This window comes from Chroicocephalus ridibundus, chromosome Z (assembly GCF_963924245.1).
Source record: "Chroicocephalus ridibundus chromosome Z, bChrRid1.1, whole genome shotgun sequence".
In the NCBI taxonomy this organism is placed as follows: Eukaryota; Metazoa; Chordata; class Aves; order Charadriiformes; family Laridae; genus Chroicocephalus; species Chroicocephalus ridibundus.
Window position 1 is genome coordinate 74,443,686 of NC_086316.1, and position 18,472 is coordinate 74,462,157.

Sequence of the window (18,472 nt, forward strand, 5' to 3'; positions counted from 1 at the left end):
TTCTCCCGTGATTCTGTGAAAGCAATCATGGATACTTTATTTTGCAGCAATATGCAAGTATTTCCCAGTTGATAGGCAATAGATATTTATCTTGGGGAGATGCATTTGATCCTAGGATTTCATAATTTGTTTAATTTTGATACATTTCATGTTTTTTCAGACATGATTGATTGTGACAAGTGCAAGTTGTTAAGGACACTTCAGTTCATGATTTGTTACATTGCAGCTATTTGACTTTTGACTATGCAGTTGTTTAGCTATATGTTTGAGTTTTGGTCACTTACCATTTGTGAACTTGGAAGTGTACCCAGATTTCAGAAATATGCTTTTTTGTCTGTTCAGCCTCTACGCCGCCCGGACTCCTCTGATGACCGCTATGTCATGACCAAACACGCCGCTATATATCCAACAGAGGAGGAACTCCAAGCAGTCCAAAAAATTGTTTCTATTACTGAGCGGGCTTTGAAACTTGTTTCTGATAACATGACTGATCATGAAAAAAGCAAGAACAAAGAGGGAGATGATAAGAAAGATGGCAGTAAAGACAGGTATTATTTTTTTTTAATCACTTCTTAAGAATGTCATCATTTGTTTCTCAAGTTTTTCCTTACACTGTTACCAGTGCTTCCAGAGATTCTGTTTGGTTTTTGATATGGTATATGTCACTGTGGCCTCAAAAGTATGTGGCATACCCCTATTTTATTTCACTTTTCGTTCTTCTTAGTTTTAAGTTTTTTATATTATCTTAAATGCAACTTGTAACTGTAATTCACAGAGCTTTGAAAGGAGTTTTGCGGGTAGGCGTTTTGGCTAAAGGTTTGCTACTCCGTGGAGACCGAAATGTCAATCTTGTTTTGTTATGCGCTGAGAAGCCTTCAAAGACATTACTCAGCCGTATTGCTGAAAGTCTTCCCAAACAACTTGCAGTAAGTAGAATTCAGATTTTTTTTATTTGAGTTTTTGTAAAAATACTGTAAAAATCTGTCCTCAAGTCTAATGTCTACAGGGCTCACTGTGCCACGTTTTATAGCTCGGGTTCAGTTTCTTTCCATTTTCTGAGCGTTGCCATCTGAATTCAGGGACTGTGCTGCCTGTTTTGCTTTCTGTATGTTGTGTCCACATAAGCGTCTAGGTGTTTATGCTAGTGGTATCGTATCCATCATCATTTAATAGATTTCATTTAATTGGGAAGTAGAAATGAACAGAAGAAAGACTATTACTTAGTTACCAGCAGCAGTAGAGGTAATTCGTGGAGTGTTACAGGAAGCTTGCTGCCTGAGGGTCAAAGTTCTCCATCAACGCCAGTCTGTTTGTACTTACATCTTGTTTCCAAGTTGTATATGTCAGTGCTTTGTAGTTCCACAATTAGTTAACTATGTCCTGTGTGTTTGGTTATTTAGTTTGTCCCTTAAAAAAAAAAAAAAGTACATGCAGTTTTAGACCGTTCAGCAGAATTCTTACAAACCATTTGCTCTATTTCCACAAGAAATGAAAATATAAAAGAAAGTCTTTGCTGAACAAAGCCTGTCCACCATCGTTATAGAATGCTTGTCACAACATGAGTATTTCAGTGTGTTCTGGTGAAATGTTCAGCAGAATCAGTGGCATGGTAGAAGTTTCAGCAGGATCAGATTAATTAGAAAATACTCTTGAGTTTGGTCTTTTTTGAAGTAACAGAACATAAGAAAATTTAGAAACTGCACATCTTGGTCTGGCTCTGTGGAAAAGTCACTTGTCCCTCTATTTATGGAAGAAGGTGACAGAGGTGCCTACAGCTTTCTTTTGGGGGTGTATAGAATCATTGAATGTAGTTGCAAGAAGCAATTCAGAATAACCACCTTATTAGTTACTCTTACATTTTTTCCCTGGTGTTTATCATGCTCTTTGTTCTTACCGTGTTGTGACAGCCAAGTATAGGATGTACCTAGCAGTACCCGTCCTGTAACTGCAAGCTTGAAGAACATTGTTTCTTTGAATACAGAGGTATCTGCTTCATATAATTATATTGCGTTTCTGTCTTTCTGTTAAAAAGACTCTTGAAATCCGTTTACTTCCCCGTACTTTTATTGTCTACATGCTAATGGAAATTTCTGTTTCTCGATATTTAGGTAATAAGTCCTGAGAAATACGATATCAAGTGTGCAGTCCCAGAAGCAGCAATAATTTTAAATTCATGTGTGGAACCCAAAATGCAAGTTACTATCACACTGACATCTCCAGTCATTCGGGAGGAGAACATGAGGGATGGAGGTTGGGAAGTTGTTAAAGATGTTAATTCTTTCTCACCTGTTTTTTTATGTTTATCTATGTTCTGCTTAAGATGGCATTAAGGTCCTGGAAGGCAACATGCTGGCACGTGTATTTGATCGAAACCTTGTTTTTTAACAACCAGTCTCGGTAGAGAACAGTTGGTTAAAATAAATGCTTACATGATGCGTTTATTTAATTTTAAAAATTTCTAACTTCATGTCCAACCTCAGCTTTCTGGAAAAGGTACAAACTTGACTATTTTTTTCCTGTCTTTTAAAATTTTGTGGAAAAATAAGTACTTTATAGCAAGTGGCTGTAAACTGGCTTTCTAGAGGAGTCTTGCCCTAAGAGAAAGATTGTATGGTTTTAGAAAATCAAATCACAGGTTTTTGGGTTTAACTGGATCAGTATTACCATCACTTACACATTCCAAATAGCAGCGCCACTTGAAATGCACTTTCATGATACTTTTGGTGGTAACAGTGCTTCTAACTTTAAAAGGCAATGCGATTTTTTCCAGCTCTCTGAGGTTGCTTTTTGGTCTGGAGTGCTTTTTTGAGTATATTTAGGCTCCTGGTATTACAATCAGTCTTCTATCCAACTGGCAAACCCACACTAGTACAACAAGAGAAATGGCTTTGTCGTTGAGCTGAAGCAGAACGGGGAGCTTGTAAATCAATTTACTTTTCTGAAGTCCACAGTTTCTCTGGTGCCAGCAGTGTTGCTTTAGGGTCTGTTCTGTAACACTTTCAAAGCTCCAGAAGCTTTTAAGCCAACAAGCATGATTAACGTCTGCAGTACATTGGTTCTTTTTGTTTACGGGTCAGATAAAATTAACTTTTGTTTCCTTTTAATCCAGTATTTTCATAGTGGAAAGAGATCAATGGCAAACAGGGTTCTGGTGTTTGCCAGTGAACCTACAAATAGGAAATCTGAGGCTATCTTAACACTTCTCATATGCAGGTCGAAAAAAATTGTATGTGTGTATGTATACATGTGCTTGTGTATATACGTATTTATATAAGCCACGGAGGTTTTTTTATTTCATCTCATCATTACATGTCCTCTAAAATACTTGAGGTTTTTATATTGCATTAGTAAATGTTCTGTAGCTGTGACCAGTGCATCGTAAGCAAGCAGTGTTAACAAAGTCGTCCTACGTAATCAAAAAGAAAAATTTAAAGATGCATTCTCTGGTTTGGATGACTACTGAAGAGTCTTTAAGAGTGCTTTGTACATGATTTTTAACTTGTGAATATTATCCTAGCTATAAAGGCTTTGTACATGTACTGTCACACCCAACCAATTCTACCTTTTTTTTGATAATCTTAAGTGTAACGTGACTCTTGGTTTGTCTATGCTGAATCAGACTTCACATATTATTCAAGTTCTTTAACTTGATACTTTAATTTAACAATCCTTTAACTTAAAAGATTTGATTATTAGATTAACCATTAAATGAAGTTAACCTTAAACACCATGCTTATTCCTTAATGTATTCTGCAAAAGTGCAGTATTGATCCCTGCCACAATACGCAATTTCAATTACATGGTTTCAGGCCTAAAATCTAAGATATGGGCTGAAAATAAAACAAATTTCAAACTACTACCATCAATCCCTTAATTTATACCACTTAAAGGAAACAAATCTGTATTTTTGTCTGACCCACACTTGAGTTAAAATGATCATTGTGAGTTTATTCACTGCTGAACGCAGTACTGCCTCTAGGCAGGCAAAATCAAGTTAGATTTCTCTTCAAGACACTGAGCAGTATAAAATGGATGTGCAGAAAAGTTCGCTTTTGAAACTAGAGCAAATAGAAGACTGAATTGCAAATTATTGCAGCAAAGAAGGCCTTGTTACGAAGACTGCTACTTATTTGCTGCAGAGTAACAGTATGTATTTGTGTTTTTTCTTACTGCAGCTTCTCATGCTCTGTGTCTTACAATGGTTTAAAGTTTTCATTTTTTTTTTAGCCCGCTTGGGGAGCTAGTTCAGGTGATAAGGAAGGCTTTACCGGAAGAACCAGTTTATGTAAAGATGAGACTGAGACTTGCACCTGGAGTAGAATCATGTTTGATGTGTAATAATCCCATTACATGATAAAAGGCTAAAAAAAAAAATACAGTGAAATAAAATTGTTAACCGCATAGCTACTGTTTCTTACAGTATGGTGCGTTTGACAGTTTACCGAATCTGCTATATTCAAAGTGCTCTAACCCCTGCTGTGGAATCTTTCCTTCCGCAAACAAAGTGTACATACTTGTAAACGCATATATGTGTGCGCGTGTGTCTTTTTTATCCTTAGCTAACAGCCCCGGTCCAAAGCCTTCTAGCAGAGGGACTTGATTCCTGTCAGGGGTTGCTGCCAAGACATCGGAAGGATTTTTGACCAAGGTTTTCTAAAGCTCAGTGTCACACCTGCCATGCTTTACAAAGGAGGGGGTTTGGATGCATAGTCCTAGCATCTGCTGTTAATTCGTGTGGTTTTTTTTTTTTTTTCTTTTCGTCTTTGTCTCTCCTAGAATTAAGCAGTGTTCACACTAGTCTTGAAATAGTTGACTGGGTAAAATGTATTTCCCATAATAAAACTTACCAAAATTTGGTATACCTGTTAACTTTTAATGAAGAGGTAGTGTGGACACAGCATGTCTAACTGAAGATTAACCCCTTATATTTAGGCTAGTAATAAATTAAGTTATATAGGGTAAGAATTTGAGCTTCTGTTTTGTAAATTAATTCAGTTTTTTTGCCTTAGCTTAACAAGGTCGTAAGTTAGGCGTCTGAATTTAGCTAAATAGTCTTTAAGGGGTTAATCCTGAAATGTGAAACAGATGCAAAAATCCACAGATTAAATATTACAAGAGTTACCTTGATACCTTCTTTCAGTCAATGTATTGTCAGTGCAATAGGTGCCTTGGCAACTTCTGACTTTTAGAGTCTTTTTAAGTTTCAAGGGTGTTGATATGATAATCTATTAGTAGCACATTTTAGATTAACATTTCCAGTACTGAGTAAGATTCTTTTCTGTGCACTTCAACTACACTTAATTCCTTTTAGTAAAATTATTTTCAAAATGGAAGTTTTTCAGAGCTAGAAGTAATTGGAGATTCAAATTATGTAATGAATTACTGTGCTAAAAGTTTGCAGTGTCACCTATTTGCATATTAGCTTTAGAAGAATTTAAATAATTGACTGATTAGGCTACTAGGCCCAACAACCCATATTTTTATTTTTAATTTCTCAACCTTACTTGGCCACTTTTTCCCTGCTGTGGTTTTTCTCTAAATGTACTCCTTGTCTCTTATATCTAGATCGTACTTGTTTCATCAATTACCTTACCTGGCACCTCTCTTGTATAGGTTTAGGGTTGGTTTTTTTTGGTTTGTTTTTGTTTTATTTTAAAGGAAATAGCACTTTAAACATCTTCATTTGCTCTGTAATTGCCTTTAGTGCAGATTTTCATCTTTCCACTTTAACACATAGCCCATAAGTTGGAATATCTGTGAGAAGATACCTATGTTCTTCTCAGCTTCGTTCTTATTTTGAAATCTTCCCCCTTTTATCTCTGTGCAGAGCAATGGGACTATCCTATAAAAAATACTCAAATCTGAATGCAGTACTTCAGACTAAATTTAATTGTTATATTGCAAAGTTGTACCACCATATTCATTCATGGCCTTTTAGCTCTCTGTCTAGTAAAGTATCCCCCTATTCTATTTTACGTTTGTGTAAAATAGGTGGTTTCAGAGCTGTCTTTCTGCAGCATCCGTAAAAGCTTCTCCCTGCAGGCATGTTTCATGAGTCTTAATATTTTTATTTATTATTATTTTATTTTAGTCTCTGTTTTACCTAAATTTATATCTTGCTGGAGTAAACTATATTGTTCCATACAGCCAGCTCCTGTGAAATGAGTGCCATTGGCTGAGGGCTTTTTGTTTCATCTTACCTGGTGTATCACCAGTTACACTACCAAAATACATTGTTACTAGGCACAATAGCCATTTTCATAATTAGTAAAACAAAGAACTTTTAAAGCTGATTACTGCATTATATCTGTACAATTTTTAACCTGAGGATACTATTTTACATTGTTCAGTGGTGCCAGTGTGAAGGGTTAAACCACTTCCAAAAGGGCCTGTGGTCTCTTCCTTGTTGGTAACAAAGCAGTCAGCTTGGTAATTAAATCTGTTTCTGAACATTTAACTATACAAGATCTACTATATTTTCTTTATTATCTTTCAGATGTTTTTTAAACTATTCCTTCTATTCCTTGCTGGTTTTTTTTCCTGCTGAACCTTAAGTAAAGCAGTCCCTTTTCAGATTCTTCCTTGAATCCTAAATGATGTTGGAGCCACATACATTATGGGCCGAGGAATTTTATTTATAGGAGTAAGAGAGAGGGTACTAGAAAATAACGGAACTCTGTAATATTGAAGAACATTTCATACTCCTTTAGTCAGGTTTTAAAGCAAAATAATTTCTAGTTTGAGGTTTGAGGCAAATAACATCATTACTAAACATTTAGCGCCTTTAAGATTTGTTAGTCTTTCTTTTAAAGAATAGGTCCCAAATAACACGTGACCATTGAAATTTAGAAGAAACTAAGTTTGAATGTTTCTACTTGGTTAAAGTGGATTTTTGTGTTCCTTCTGTCTTGTGTTCTCTGTGCTGGTGCACTGTGTCCAACCATCCTTCCTTCAGTATTTAATTTTAGGGGATATGTGTTTTTCCAGTGTTAGCTTAAATAAAGAAGTACTACGCATTGCATAATCTGCAGTGCATTTGAAAATAACCTCAGAGCTAAAGTATAATATGCTCTTGATCTTCATACTGGGTTGATGCCCGAATCCTAATTGAATGGCTTTTATTGAACATTTACATTCGTTGTTCAAGGGTTTAAACTTTAAATGGCATGTGTGACATTGAAGCTACTTTAAGGAAGTGTCTTGCTCACCTGGTCAAACACCCATTCCTCACTGCATTTTGCCAATTCAATCCATTTTAGATGTAACCTCGGGTATGGTGAAAGACCCACCGGACGTCTTGGACAGGCAAAAATGCCTTGACGCTCTGGCTGCTCTACGCCACGCTAAGTGGTTCCAGGTTCGGAACATCATTTTACTTTCTTCTTGTAGCCTTATGAGAGATTAGTTCAGTTGCAATATGAATGTTTAATTGTGTGGAAACACTCAGTGTTGTTCATGCTAATAATACTTAATATTTTTCTGGTCCCTAAATTTAAATGTAGAAGGTTGAGTACGGAGGAACTGCTTTATGCAGTTATTGCTCATTTGACATGATTTTTTTTTCTGGTCACGGAGAAGGCAATGTTGAAAGCTTGACTCGGCTTGGGGTGATCATATGTTGTGTATTTGTTATATATTCCATAAGGCTGCAGAGTAACTTTGCTTTAAATAATGGAATATGTGTTTAAAGCTTTGTGTTTAGATTTAAGACTTTTTTTCCTATTTCTTTAAGTGCATTAAGTGTAGGGAATGAAAGGTGAGAAGCAACTGTTTGGTTTAGTGACTTTGCCTTCTGGCAAAGGCACAATAAAGAAACCAAACAGATTCCCTTGACCTTTCAGTCTCTATACCTATTTCTTAGATCTTTACTTTATCCTTTTTATTTCTAATATAGAAAGATACTGTATTTATTGTTACAAGTGAACACAGGTCAAAGTGTACAGGGGATCAAGAAATGTTATTCTTGTATAACCTGTGCACTTTGACTCCTACCACCTTAAATTACTAACCCTGTATAAAATACTGCTGTAAATGGCAGCTCACGGAGTAAAGTTGTAGAATGATTTGTTTCAATCTTGTATCCGAGCTTCCATTGAACAGTGGTGTTTTAGTCTTTCAACAAGTCCTATTTGCTGTAGGTGCTGGGATTAATTAATTTGATTTTGTATTGCTCTCAAGGCTAGAGCTAATGGTCTGCAGTCCTGTGTGATTATCATACGTATTCTTCGTGACCTCTGTCAGCGAGTTCCAACTTGGTCTGATTTTCCAAGCTGGGTGAGTAGTGTTCTTTTGAATGAGTCTTTTTAATACACATGGTACTGCCAGGGAAGCATAGGGAATTGTTACTACAGTTTTTAAATGTAGACTTTTCAAGAAGTAATGTAAGGGGTTTTTTAGTTGCTTTTTTTCCCCAGCAAATGATCCAGATTTCCTCTAAAAATTTAATTTTCTGAGGTTTTGTCATTTGGAGCTGGATTTATTTTTTTTTTCCACAAAAGGAATTTTCTTGTTCTTTTGTATTCTTTGTGGGTAGCATTCTTATTCTAGATTTTAGCATTTTTTCCTTTACTTTGTATAAAAGAATCTAATTTTTTCTAACCGTGTATTCTGAATTGCTTGGAGTTTACTTAAACTTACTTAAAATAATGTCAGCTGTGGCCAGATAGTTCTGCGACCTTTCAGATAACTTGAAAGAATAAATCACAGTAATTCCTGTGATCGTTAATTTGCCCCTTCCGCAAGATGAAATGCCACAGTACTTCAGTACAGTCTGTGGGTATGTCACTATTAGTATTTTAATCAGAGTCACTTAGATCTCTAGTTTGTACAGGGTTACCTCTCTGAATTCTTGCAGACGACTGTTCTTGGAACATTCCTTTTGCATTGACGATCGGAAATGATGCTCTCCAGGAGTGCAACTTGTGCTCCAAATATTAACAGATGTTCAGTCTGTGAACTGGATAAAGTTAGTCTGAAACAAAATCTTTGTTTCGTGTATAGTGTGGAAGTAAACTTTGCTCTGACTGTTTTGTTTCACAGACAAAATCCTATTGCACTGTAGTGCTTCCATTTCAGTTTTGGCAGGAAGAGCGCTAACATTGTCAAGACAGTTTGAGCATTTGGCATTATTATTATTACAGTCTTACAACTGTACTAAGCTTGCAGAAAATTCTATTAAATTACTTCTGATAATATTTATTGCTTCTGGAAAAAATGTGGTACGGTTATTTCTGGATTTAAAATATTTAAAGTAAAAAAAAATAGTGCCAGTTTCTGTACTACATTTCATGAAAGATACACTGTCAAATAAAGCTTAAGAGAAGCTAAGTATGTAAGTACCCTCTTAATATCACTATGATTCTTAGTTGCTGAAGAAAAAACCCTGGCATACATTTAGAAAAGCATCCCTAGTGTTATTGCAACACGCAGCAGGCACATGGATGAAGAACAAGGAATGCTGTTTCTTATTTCTCACATCATCTGTTCTGAGGCATATCCAGAAGGGAAGAGAGGTATGAAGCCATGTGTCAGGCCTTGCTGTGTCTCAGCTCCCTCCAAAAGTGATTCCTGATTTGCTCCTGGTACCTGATGCATTGTCAGTGACATGGATCAACATGGAAGTCTGTGTAGTCGGCCTGTTGGCAAAGTCTTACGGATAAAAACAACGACAGAATGAAAATGGTCATTTTTAAATATATGTCATTTCTGCCAGTCACAGGTGGAATTTCGTAGATTGTAGAAATATATTTTTCTAGATGCAGAACTTCTCCTAACCTGTGTGCTAGAGTTCTGTTACAAATCAAAGAGATGCCATATCTTTTCAAAAGAAATCTAAGTAGTTGTAAAAATAGACAATATTAGGAACTCTAAATGTTGACATTAATAGCACCCTCTTCATATACCTAAACATAAAAATGAAATTAGAAGAATTTTGTCAGGTTCCTGCAAGTTAGAAGGAACTACTATTCAGGGTTGATTTTTCAAACTTGGAATGCAGCCTTTCGTGCATGTAAACACCGGGGCATCCTAACTCACATTTTCCTAGGATGAAGTTGCAGGCTTTAGTGTATTGTATGAGCATCCAAAAGAACTAGGCTTGAATAAATGCAAAAACATGTCTGCTTTTTTTCTTTCCTGCTCTATTTTGGTTCATACTTGAAAACAACTATATTGCTGTTGCTAAATCCTGAGTGATACAGTGGGAGTATGGAAATACCATGCTCAAGAAATTAAATTTGTCAGTTAAATGGAGCTAAAATGGAAAGGAATGGGCACCCTTAGTGAAGGATTGTAATCAACACTGCCTGTAGTTACTTGCATGCGTCAGAATAGGCATTTACTCCTGCTAAGTAAAAATAAAAGGCAACATTTGAACAACCGTAAACTCAGTGGGGAGTGGGAGGACCAAAAAGCAAACCCCTCAAAAAACCCACCAAAGAAACAAGAGAGATTGTTTGAGAATTAAAGTTACTAAGGAGGTGGTATTAAAACATCCATTTAATGCTGAAAAAAAACTAAGGAAAACTATTCTTTACTTTTGCAAATACCTTTTATATGTTTTTTCTGGAAAAAAAAATTGTCTAATAAAAGTAAACAATGGAAATATTCACAGGAAAAACAATATTTAAAATACAGATAATAATTTAAACCATTTTAACTAATATCAAGCAATTTATACATTTTAGAAAACCTGTTTATCATCAGTGGTTTTTTGCACTTGTTTAACATCTGAGTTAGCAAGTTTTCTCCTAACATAGTCTAACACTATGAACTTCAGTTTTGCTAAACTGAAGAACTAGTAACCACTTAAACAGTAAAAGATCATTAAAGTTTTGATGCTTTAAGCTTCTGTACCCTTGTAGAAAAAGATTAATTTTTCTATAGCATCCTGTTAATTTCATCAGATACACTGTGTGCTGTCTGTTCATGCGGCTGACAGATGTGGGCGACCCACCATGTTTCACACTCTCTCAAAAAATGGCCGAGCAAGTTGCCTGCCTGCATATGTAGGCTACTTCTGTATGTATTCCTACAAAACTTTTAAACAGCTTAAGTTGAGAAGAAGCATATCAGTATCAGTACTCAATATTAATCTTGCACCAGCTTTCTTTTTATTCATCTTTATAAAATACTGAATTTTTTTTCATTTTAACTGAAAGTGTTCTGTGATGTGTAGTGTTCTTCTAAATTCCAGATTCAATAGTTCTGTGTTGAACAACAGTAACAGCTTTTTTCTGTTTTAATCTGTTTTCTAAATTGGCTGATTTTCTTACTGTTGCTCTAGGCTATGGAGTTGCTTGTGGAAAAAGCAATTAGCAGCGCTACTGGACCACAGAGTCCTGGGGATGCTCTGAGAAGAGTTTTTGAGTGTATATCTTCAGGAATCATCCTTAAAGGCAAGTTGCATTTGATCAGTATCTGTATACTTATGCTTAACTACTGTAAAATCTGTAATCTTGGTTGAAATAAGGTGGAGATGTGCTACTAATTAGCCTAACCGTTGTAGGTGGTCCTGGCCTTCTGGACCCTTGTGAAAAAGATCCTTTTGATACACTTGCTGTAATGACAGATCAGCAACGAGAGGATATTACTTCGAGTGCACAGGTAAGAAAACGCATGTGTGAAGTAGCTAAATTTGATGGCTGGTTTTTGAAGGGGTTTTATTTTTGTTTGTTTTTTTAAATGGAGTTACATGATTGACATGAATTTTCCTTTCTTAGAATGTAGTTCGGTCTTTCAGATGATTGGTCTTAAGCTAGGCAATAAAAATACCACAACCAGAGGATGTATAATACTGTTCATTTTTGCACTAAAATTAACATACTTTCCTGAAAACTTTGAAGCACTCTACAGTGGTATGTTATTAGATTTAAAACTGCAGTGGCATTTAATATTTTATTAATAAATCTGTGTAAGTTTAATTTTTAATATTTATTGTATCTGCCCGCAGTATTGACAATTCATGCTAGCAGCTTAAGAGGTTAAGGCCCTTCCTCTTCATTTGGTCCTTTTGCTAAAGATTACTAACGTGTAAAGGGACATGTGACAAACCTTGGCTGCTTCAGGGCAAGTCCAGCAGCTAAAACACATGTACGTTACTTTTTAGGTAAGATGCTGTATTTTGTACAGAAGCAGCAAATGTGACATACACATATTATTGTGCTGACTTTGTTGGGGGAAGGAAGAAGGGATAATGAGAGCTAAGGGTAATACAGCTGCTAATGTTCTTCATTAATTGTTTGACAATGTACTCAAAATAGACATTTGTTTCTAACAGAAATATCTTCTTTCTGCCCTTTTTCTAGTTTGCACTGAGACTCCTTGCATTCCGTCAAATACACAAAGTTTTGGGGATGGATCCATTACCACAGATGAATCAACGCTTCAACATCCATAACAACAGGAAAAGGAGAAGGGACAGTGATGGGGTTGATGGATTTGAAGCAGAGGGAAAAAAAGACAAAAAAGATTATGATAACTTTTAAAAATGTTTGTCAGCAATGCTAGGATCAAAGGTGATAAAAAGTCCATTTGTTGCCTTGCTTTTACTTCATTCATAATAATGTCTGTTTAAAACATCCAAAACCAACTGTGGAATTAGATTTGGAAGAGAACAACCTCGCTCTTCTGTGAGATTCTGAGTATTTTAATGGATGTACTGTACCAGACAAATTATGGATGGAAAGACTGCAAATGGAAACTCTGTTGTCGTAGGAAAGAATAGTTTTTCCCTCATTGCGTTTTCTTTAAATGTGTTGCTAACTTTAGTAACTTTTCTTCTTTTTTTTGGTCTTTTTTATTAACAACTGCATTGTCTTCTTATCTTTTATGTATTTAATGCTTCTGTTGCTATGTGTATTTTGATTTTTTTATTTAGAAGTTTTTTTGTTTGCCTTTGACACTAGTTGTGTAAGTTACTTTGTTTTAGATAGTATAAACTGTTCCCCTCCCAATTAATATTTTACAGAACTTTTTTTTGTAAAGTGAGACTGCAGGATTATGGCTTTTTTTCTAAATGTGAAGGGGTTACAACACATAATTATCCTGCCGTTTGAGTGCTCAGAATTAAATGTTTTTGCCAATCTTGTGGCATTTGTCTCCTTAGTGTGATATAACAGTGTAATTAAGACAAATTTGTGTTAATCTAATCAAGTTTGCTGTTAGTTGTGCATTAGCAGTATAAAAGCTAATATATACAGTATGGTCTTGCAACAGTTTTAAAGCAGCTGCATAATTGATCAAAGTTTTGCATGATGTTTTTGATAGAAGGGCTGTTAAAACTATCCTTTTAGGTTAAACGCGTAGGTCTTTGTATGATTGACTTTGTGACATAGCAAGGCCAAAAAATAACTTTCTGAATTTCTTTTCTCAACATACAAGCAAAAGCAGGCATTTCCCATTTAGACAAAGTTAGTCATTCTTTTTAGTCGACTTTGTCGATTAATGCCTCTTAGCCCTTAAAATAAATGTTTGTCATATCAGTGCCTGTGAGGTTATTCCTTATAGCTATTCCTGTATAAACTTTCTGTGATTTTTTTCAATAATTCACATTTTCAAAGTGAAATATTACTGAAAAAGTGAAGGCTATTAAAGCAAAAACCCAGAAAATTATTTGATGTGGCCATAGTGTATGCTTATGTCTCTTTCAAAAAGCTAAATATAGCAGTGGTGTAAGTAAAGTTACATCATACTGTTGATGTATGCTCTGGTACACAGGTGTGATTTGTTGTCACAGCACTACAGTGGAACACACAGATAAAAACGAAAATTTATTAAATGACTAAAACTCATTTATACACCGGTAACTGAAGTTTCACTCACTCTGTTCGATGTGTATTAAACTTCGTTGCAAACCCATAAAACACAGATTAACAGAGACTAACATTCCGGTAATTACTTTAGTGATGGCTGTAGGAGAGTACCACACATTACAAAGCTCATTTGTTATTTCTGGCACCATTTATTAAAAAACCCTTTTGTTCCATTTTGAGGTCAAATTTATCTTTGACCTTTTTAATAAGTAACTCGGAGTATGGGGATGTTTCTGTTTGCAACACTTACTGCTAACAGCATGGGCCTGTGGAATAAAAATACAATATTTTAGAAAAATAGAGGAAGTCTAAAGACTTAAAGAAAAAAATTTAATACAGTGTTCTTCAAGCATCAGAGTGCAATTTTTAAGGGAGTGATTATTAGTGGTTAGCAAATAAACGGAAAGCTTTCTCATTGTAGGAAAGATTTCGTACTGATTTCAGCATCAGAAATGTAGAAAGCAGAAATGCTTTAAAGTTGCTTTAGAAAAAGGTTACACTAGTTTCTGTTGTCCAGTCTTGATGCATAGCTCCAAGCATGTTCTTGATCTTTTTTTAAGAGGGTATATTGCTGCCATGGTGTCTAGTTAGCTATTACTATTTATTTTGAAAGCTACAGGTGCTATTCATGTGGCTTGTTCAACTCCATACCAAAGTTTCCTTCCTCATAAAGCAAACTTGTCTATTCAGGCATGTGACCCTAAAATTCAGGATTAAAAAGGTCAAAGATGTATTTTGGATTTCCTGTATTTTTGTTCTACTGGCTTTTAACTCTTAACCAGTTTCTGTATCTTTTGAAATATTGTATACTTAAAAGTGATTCCACATTAAATATGAAGCTGTGACCATTATTTTTGCGCTGTGTGGTGAAGAGTGAATTTGCAGTTCGTTTCTGGTTTTCCTGCCCATTTTAGTGGGCTGTTTTGGGTAACTTCTGACTCTTGGTAATCTAAAAAGGATGGAAAAACAAGGTTTTAAAAAGCACAGACCTAGCTTTGACTTCAAATACGACACTGTGCACTTAGGAAGACAAAACCGAGACCAAGTAACCAATTTATGAGCAAGTAATCATTTTAATATCCTATGGTTTGGTAATGCTAGTGGCTTACTAATAAGCAGTGTTTGCCTTTTTTAGTCAGCAGCGCTGTGTGTTAAATCATACACGTTCATATGTATATGACCGTAATCATACACATGTGATGACCACAGTCATCATGCACAGCAGAGAAACACACACAGCAAGAATTTCCCCCTCAGCGCCCACCTCAGAGGAACAGTTTGTGAAAATGTGACTGTTCTGTTTGGAAGCTTTTTCAAACTTTTGACTTGTCTGCCTAGTTTGTGAATGTGTCCTGTCTGTGAGCAGCGTGGTGGTTTCACATGGATTCCTCTCTAGAGGCATTGCTAGAAATTAAAGTCTGTTGGACACAGTCCATCAACATCTTGCCCTATTACGAAATTCTAGATGAACTGTTAATCTTACAGAGTTACTGAATGTGACGGGTTCATCTGCTGCTTCTATTTTTAGACCTATTTCACTACTCAGAAGTGATTTAATACTACTTAAAATTGTTGTACCTAGCAAATTTCTGAGAGTTGGAATCAACTTTAAATATGCCTTCAACAATTTGTATGCATATTTAACATTCTTGTTGCTGGTTGAATATCTGCTGATCATTAGTCTGTTAAGTATTCACACAATGCCGAATTCATTTCTTTATTAAACAATTAAGACTTGTTTGGACTACCCAAATGGATTTTAATAGCATAGCAGTAATAATAGACGGGGCAAAAAGAAGTAGTAGGCACAATTTGCAGTCTGGTTTTTTGCACTTACAATGTAGGTTTACAAAGTACAGTGATAGATTCAACAAAAACATCTGTTTTCCTTCTGCTTGTTGGCGTTTTTTTTCTCTGAAAGCTGTAAGCCAAAGAGCTTTCTAGTCAAAAAGGCTATCAAATTAAATTTTCTCCCGAGTGACTATTTTATAAATCTTCTCAAGAGTTCTTTTTTCCTTCAGTGTGGTACTTAGCCTTTTAAGATGAAACAGACATCTAGTCTTCTGGGGGAGAAAAGAAGTCCAAGGAGTGTCATCTACAGAGTTATCACAATGGTTTTGATTTATATCCAAACAAAAATAAGGCTTCATTCTGTAAATACCCGTTAATTTGTATTCTGTCATTTGTTCCACTTTCTCATTTGGATTATGAAAATGTGCATATATATTCCCAGTACTGAGAGAAGTTCACTGTTGTTTATTGAACTGCTTTCTGATGTTTTACAGTTAGCATTTTAAGAAATGCTGCCCTAGTAATACTGGGCAAGTCTAAAGTTTCTAACAGGGTAAAGGTCATTGTTTTTCACTGGTACCCAGTTGGCAGCTGTTGCTGGGGATTTTTATCCTGCACAGTGCACACTTTCCCATTTAACACAGCCGTAACGTACCTGCATTAGCAACGGTCATCATTAAAAGTTGTCTTCTTTAATACGTGTTTTCTTAAGCTATTTTGCAAAGCCACGGCCATTAATATTTATTCTGAAGCCAGCAATTCATTTATTGCAGGGTAGTTTAAAGTTTATCAGCTTTTAGATGCTCAGCCTAGCTTAAATACTTTCACGTATATGCTACATCAATAGATGTAGGTAGCCTAAATCCAAAGAAACATAGAATGGCATCAAGAAATCTTTATGCATTTTTGAAGTTTTCTATATAAGATTGCAGAATGGAATAGCTGACCAAGAGAAAATAAATGGCTTTTTCTATAGTAAAAGGTTACTTTAATATTAGAAGGGAGACAAAAAGCCTCTTGTTTCTACATAAGAATCACAAACCTTGCTCCCTATATAAGCTTCTTTCTTTCCTTTTCTGCATGCTGCATTATGTTTGTATTAATTGTATGCATATGTGATTAGGAAGTTCTGTCCAGAATATGTAAGACAGCCTTATCACAGACGTAACTTCTGGCATATATTTAAATTTGCCAGTGATTTGCTGGTTATACAAGTTTACGTTTTCTTAGTAAGACAGTAAGCAGAGCTGCATTGCTAACAGTGCGAGTCAGAACATAATGGGGGAGATGACGGTGCCTGAATACAGGGGTTTACTGTCATTTTGCATGTTCCTAGGGTATGTGCCACTCCAAAAGGGGACGGGTTCAGGCCCATAGCTGCCAGCCCCCTGTGGATACCTCAGATACCTTAGGATATCTAGAATGGCATTGTTTAGGTAAATACCATGTATTTACACACGTGAGAGGAAAGTGTAGGTAATTCTAAGAAATGGAGATGATGTGATCCAGAGTGTCACCGATATATCATGTGAAACTGCAACTTCAGGAAGGTGGGATGAAGGAAGCATTGTAGTATCAGCAAGGGAGTATGCTGGTCACAGTAAAGTGCCTATGATAATTAAAAGCCATCCCAATTTCTTACAGTAACTTCAATAATTTTTTTTTGGTGTGTTTGTTTTGTAAGTTGAGAAGGAATAGAATTAGAATAGAATAGAACAGAATAGAATTAGAATAGAATAGAATAGAATAGAATAGAATAGAATAGAATAGAATAGAATAGAATAGAATAGAATAGAATAGAATAGTTCCAGTTGGAAGGGACCTACAACAACCATCTAGTCCCACTGCCTGAGCACTTCAGGGCTGACCGAAGGTTAAAGAAGTGTGTTATTAAGGGCACTGCCCACATGCCTCTGAAACACTGACAGTCTTGGGGCATCGACCAGCTCTCTAGGAAGCCTGTTCCAGTGTGTGACCACCCTCTTGGTAAAGAAATGCTTCCTAATGTCCAGTCTAAACCTCCCCTGGTGCAGCTTTGAGACATTCCCATGTGTCCTGTCACTGGATCCCAGGGAGAAGAGCTCAGCATTCCCTCTCCATGTCCGCCCCTCAGGGAGCTGTAGAGAGCAATGAGGTCTCCCCTCAGCCTCCTTCCCTCCAAACTAGACAAGCCAAAGTCCTCAGCCGCTCCTCACAGGACATTCCTTCCAGCCCTCTCACCACCTTTGTTGCCCTCCTCTGGACGCATTCAAGTCCCTTCACATCCTTCTTAAACAGAACTGCACACAGCGCTCCAGGGGAGGTGGCACCAACGCTGAATAGAGCGGGACAGTCCCCTCTTTTCACCAGCTGCTTGTGCTGGGCTTGATGCACCCCGGGATGCGGTTTGCCCTCTTGGCTGCCAGGGCTCACTGCTGGCTCACATGGAGCCTCTGCCCACCAGCACCCCCAGATCCCTTTCCGCAGGGCTGCTCTCCAGACGCTCCTCTCCCAGCTGTACTTGTGCCGGCGTTACTCTGTCCCAGGTGCAGAATCCGGCATTTAGATTTGTTAAATTTTATCCCATTAATCATTCCTCAGTACTCCAATCTGGATTCCTTTGCAAGGCCTGCTGTCCCTCAAGAGAGTCAACAGCACCTCCCAGTCTGGTGTCATCAAACTTGCTAACGGTGCATTCAACTCCTGCATCCAGATCATTGAGAAATACCTTGAACGGAACAATGTTTCCCATCATTTCTCATACAGAGCAACCAGCTTTCTGTGGCCACAGGTATCAAGAGTGTCAACCAACACATGTTCATTCCCAAATGTATTGTTTCCAATAATGTATCCTGTTTCAAGTTCATTATCATTTTGGTGGTCTTTTACAG

General features: G+C 36.5%; 2 protein-coding genes across 4 annotated transcripts in view; one reads left to right on the top strand and one right to left on the bottom strand.

Annotated features, from left to right (window-relative positions):
• The window catches only part of ZFR (zinc finger RNA binding protein), a 50,290-nt gene extending 35,628 nt beyond the window's left edge, over nucleotides 1–14,662 (top strand). For 2 of the 3 annotated variants that reach the window (XM_063319889.1, XM_063319890.1), the window contains exons 13-20: nucleotides 343–548; nucleotides 776–926; nucleotides 2,109–2,250; nucleotides 7,260–7,357; nucleotides 8,179–8,274; nucleotides 11,285–11,396; nucleotides 11,507–11,604; nucleotides 12,306–14,662. In XM_063319889.1, coding sequence (XP_063175959.1) covers nucleotides 343–548; nucleotides 776–926; nucleotides 2,109–2,250; nucleotides 7,260–7,357; nucleotides 8,179–8,274; nucleotides 11,285–11,396; nucleotides 11,507–11,604; nucleotides 12,306–12,485 — 1,083 coding nt within the window. In that variant the 3' untranslated portion in view covers nucleotides 12,486–14,662. Of the gene's footprint in view, nucleotides 1–342; nucleotides 549–775; nucleotides 927–2,108; nucleotides 2,251–7,259; nucleotides 7,358–8,178; nucleotides 8,275–11,284; nucleotides 11,397–11,506; nucleotides 11,605–12,305 lie in introns of those variants that run through there. The other variant, XM_063319891.1, reaches the window with a different exon arrangement.
• Nucleotides 1–18,472, bottom strand: part of TARS1 (threonyl-tRNA synthetase 1) — a 533,465-nt gene that overhangs the window by 373,968 nt on the left and 141,025 nt on the right. The window lies entirely within an intron of this gene.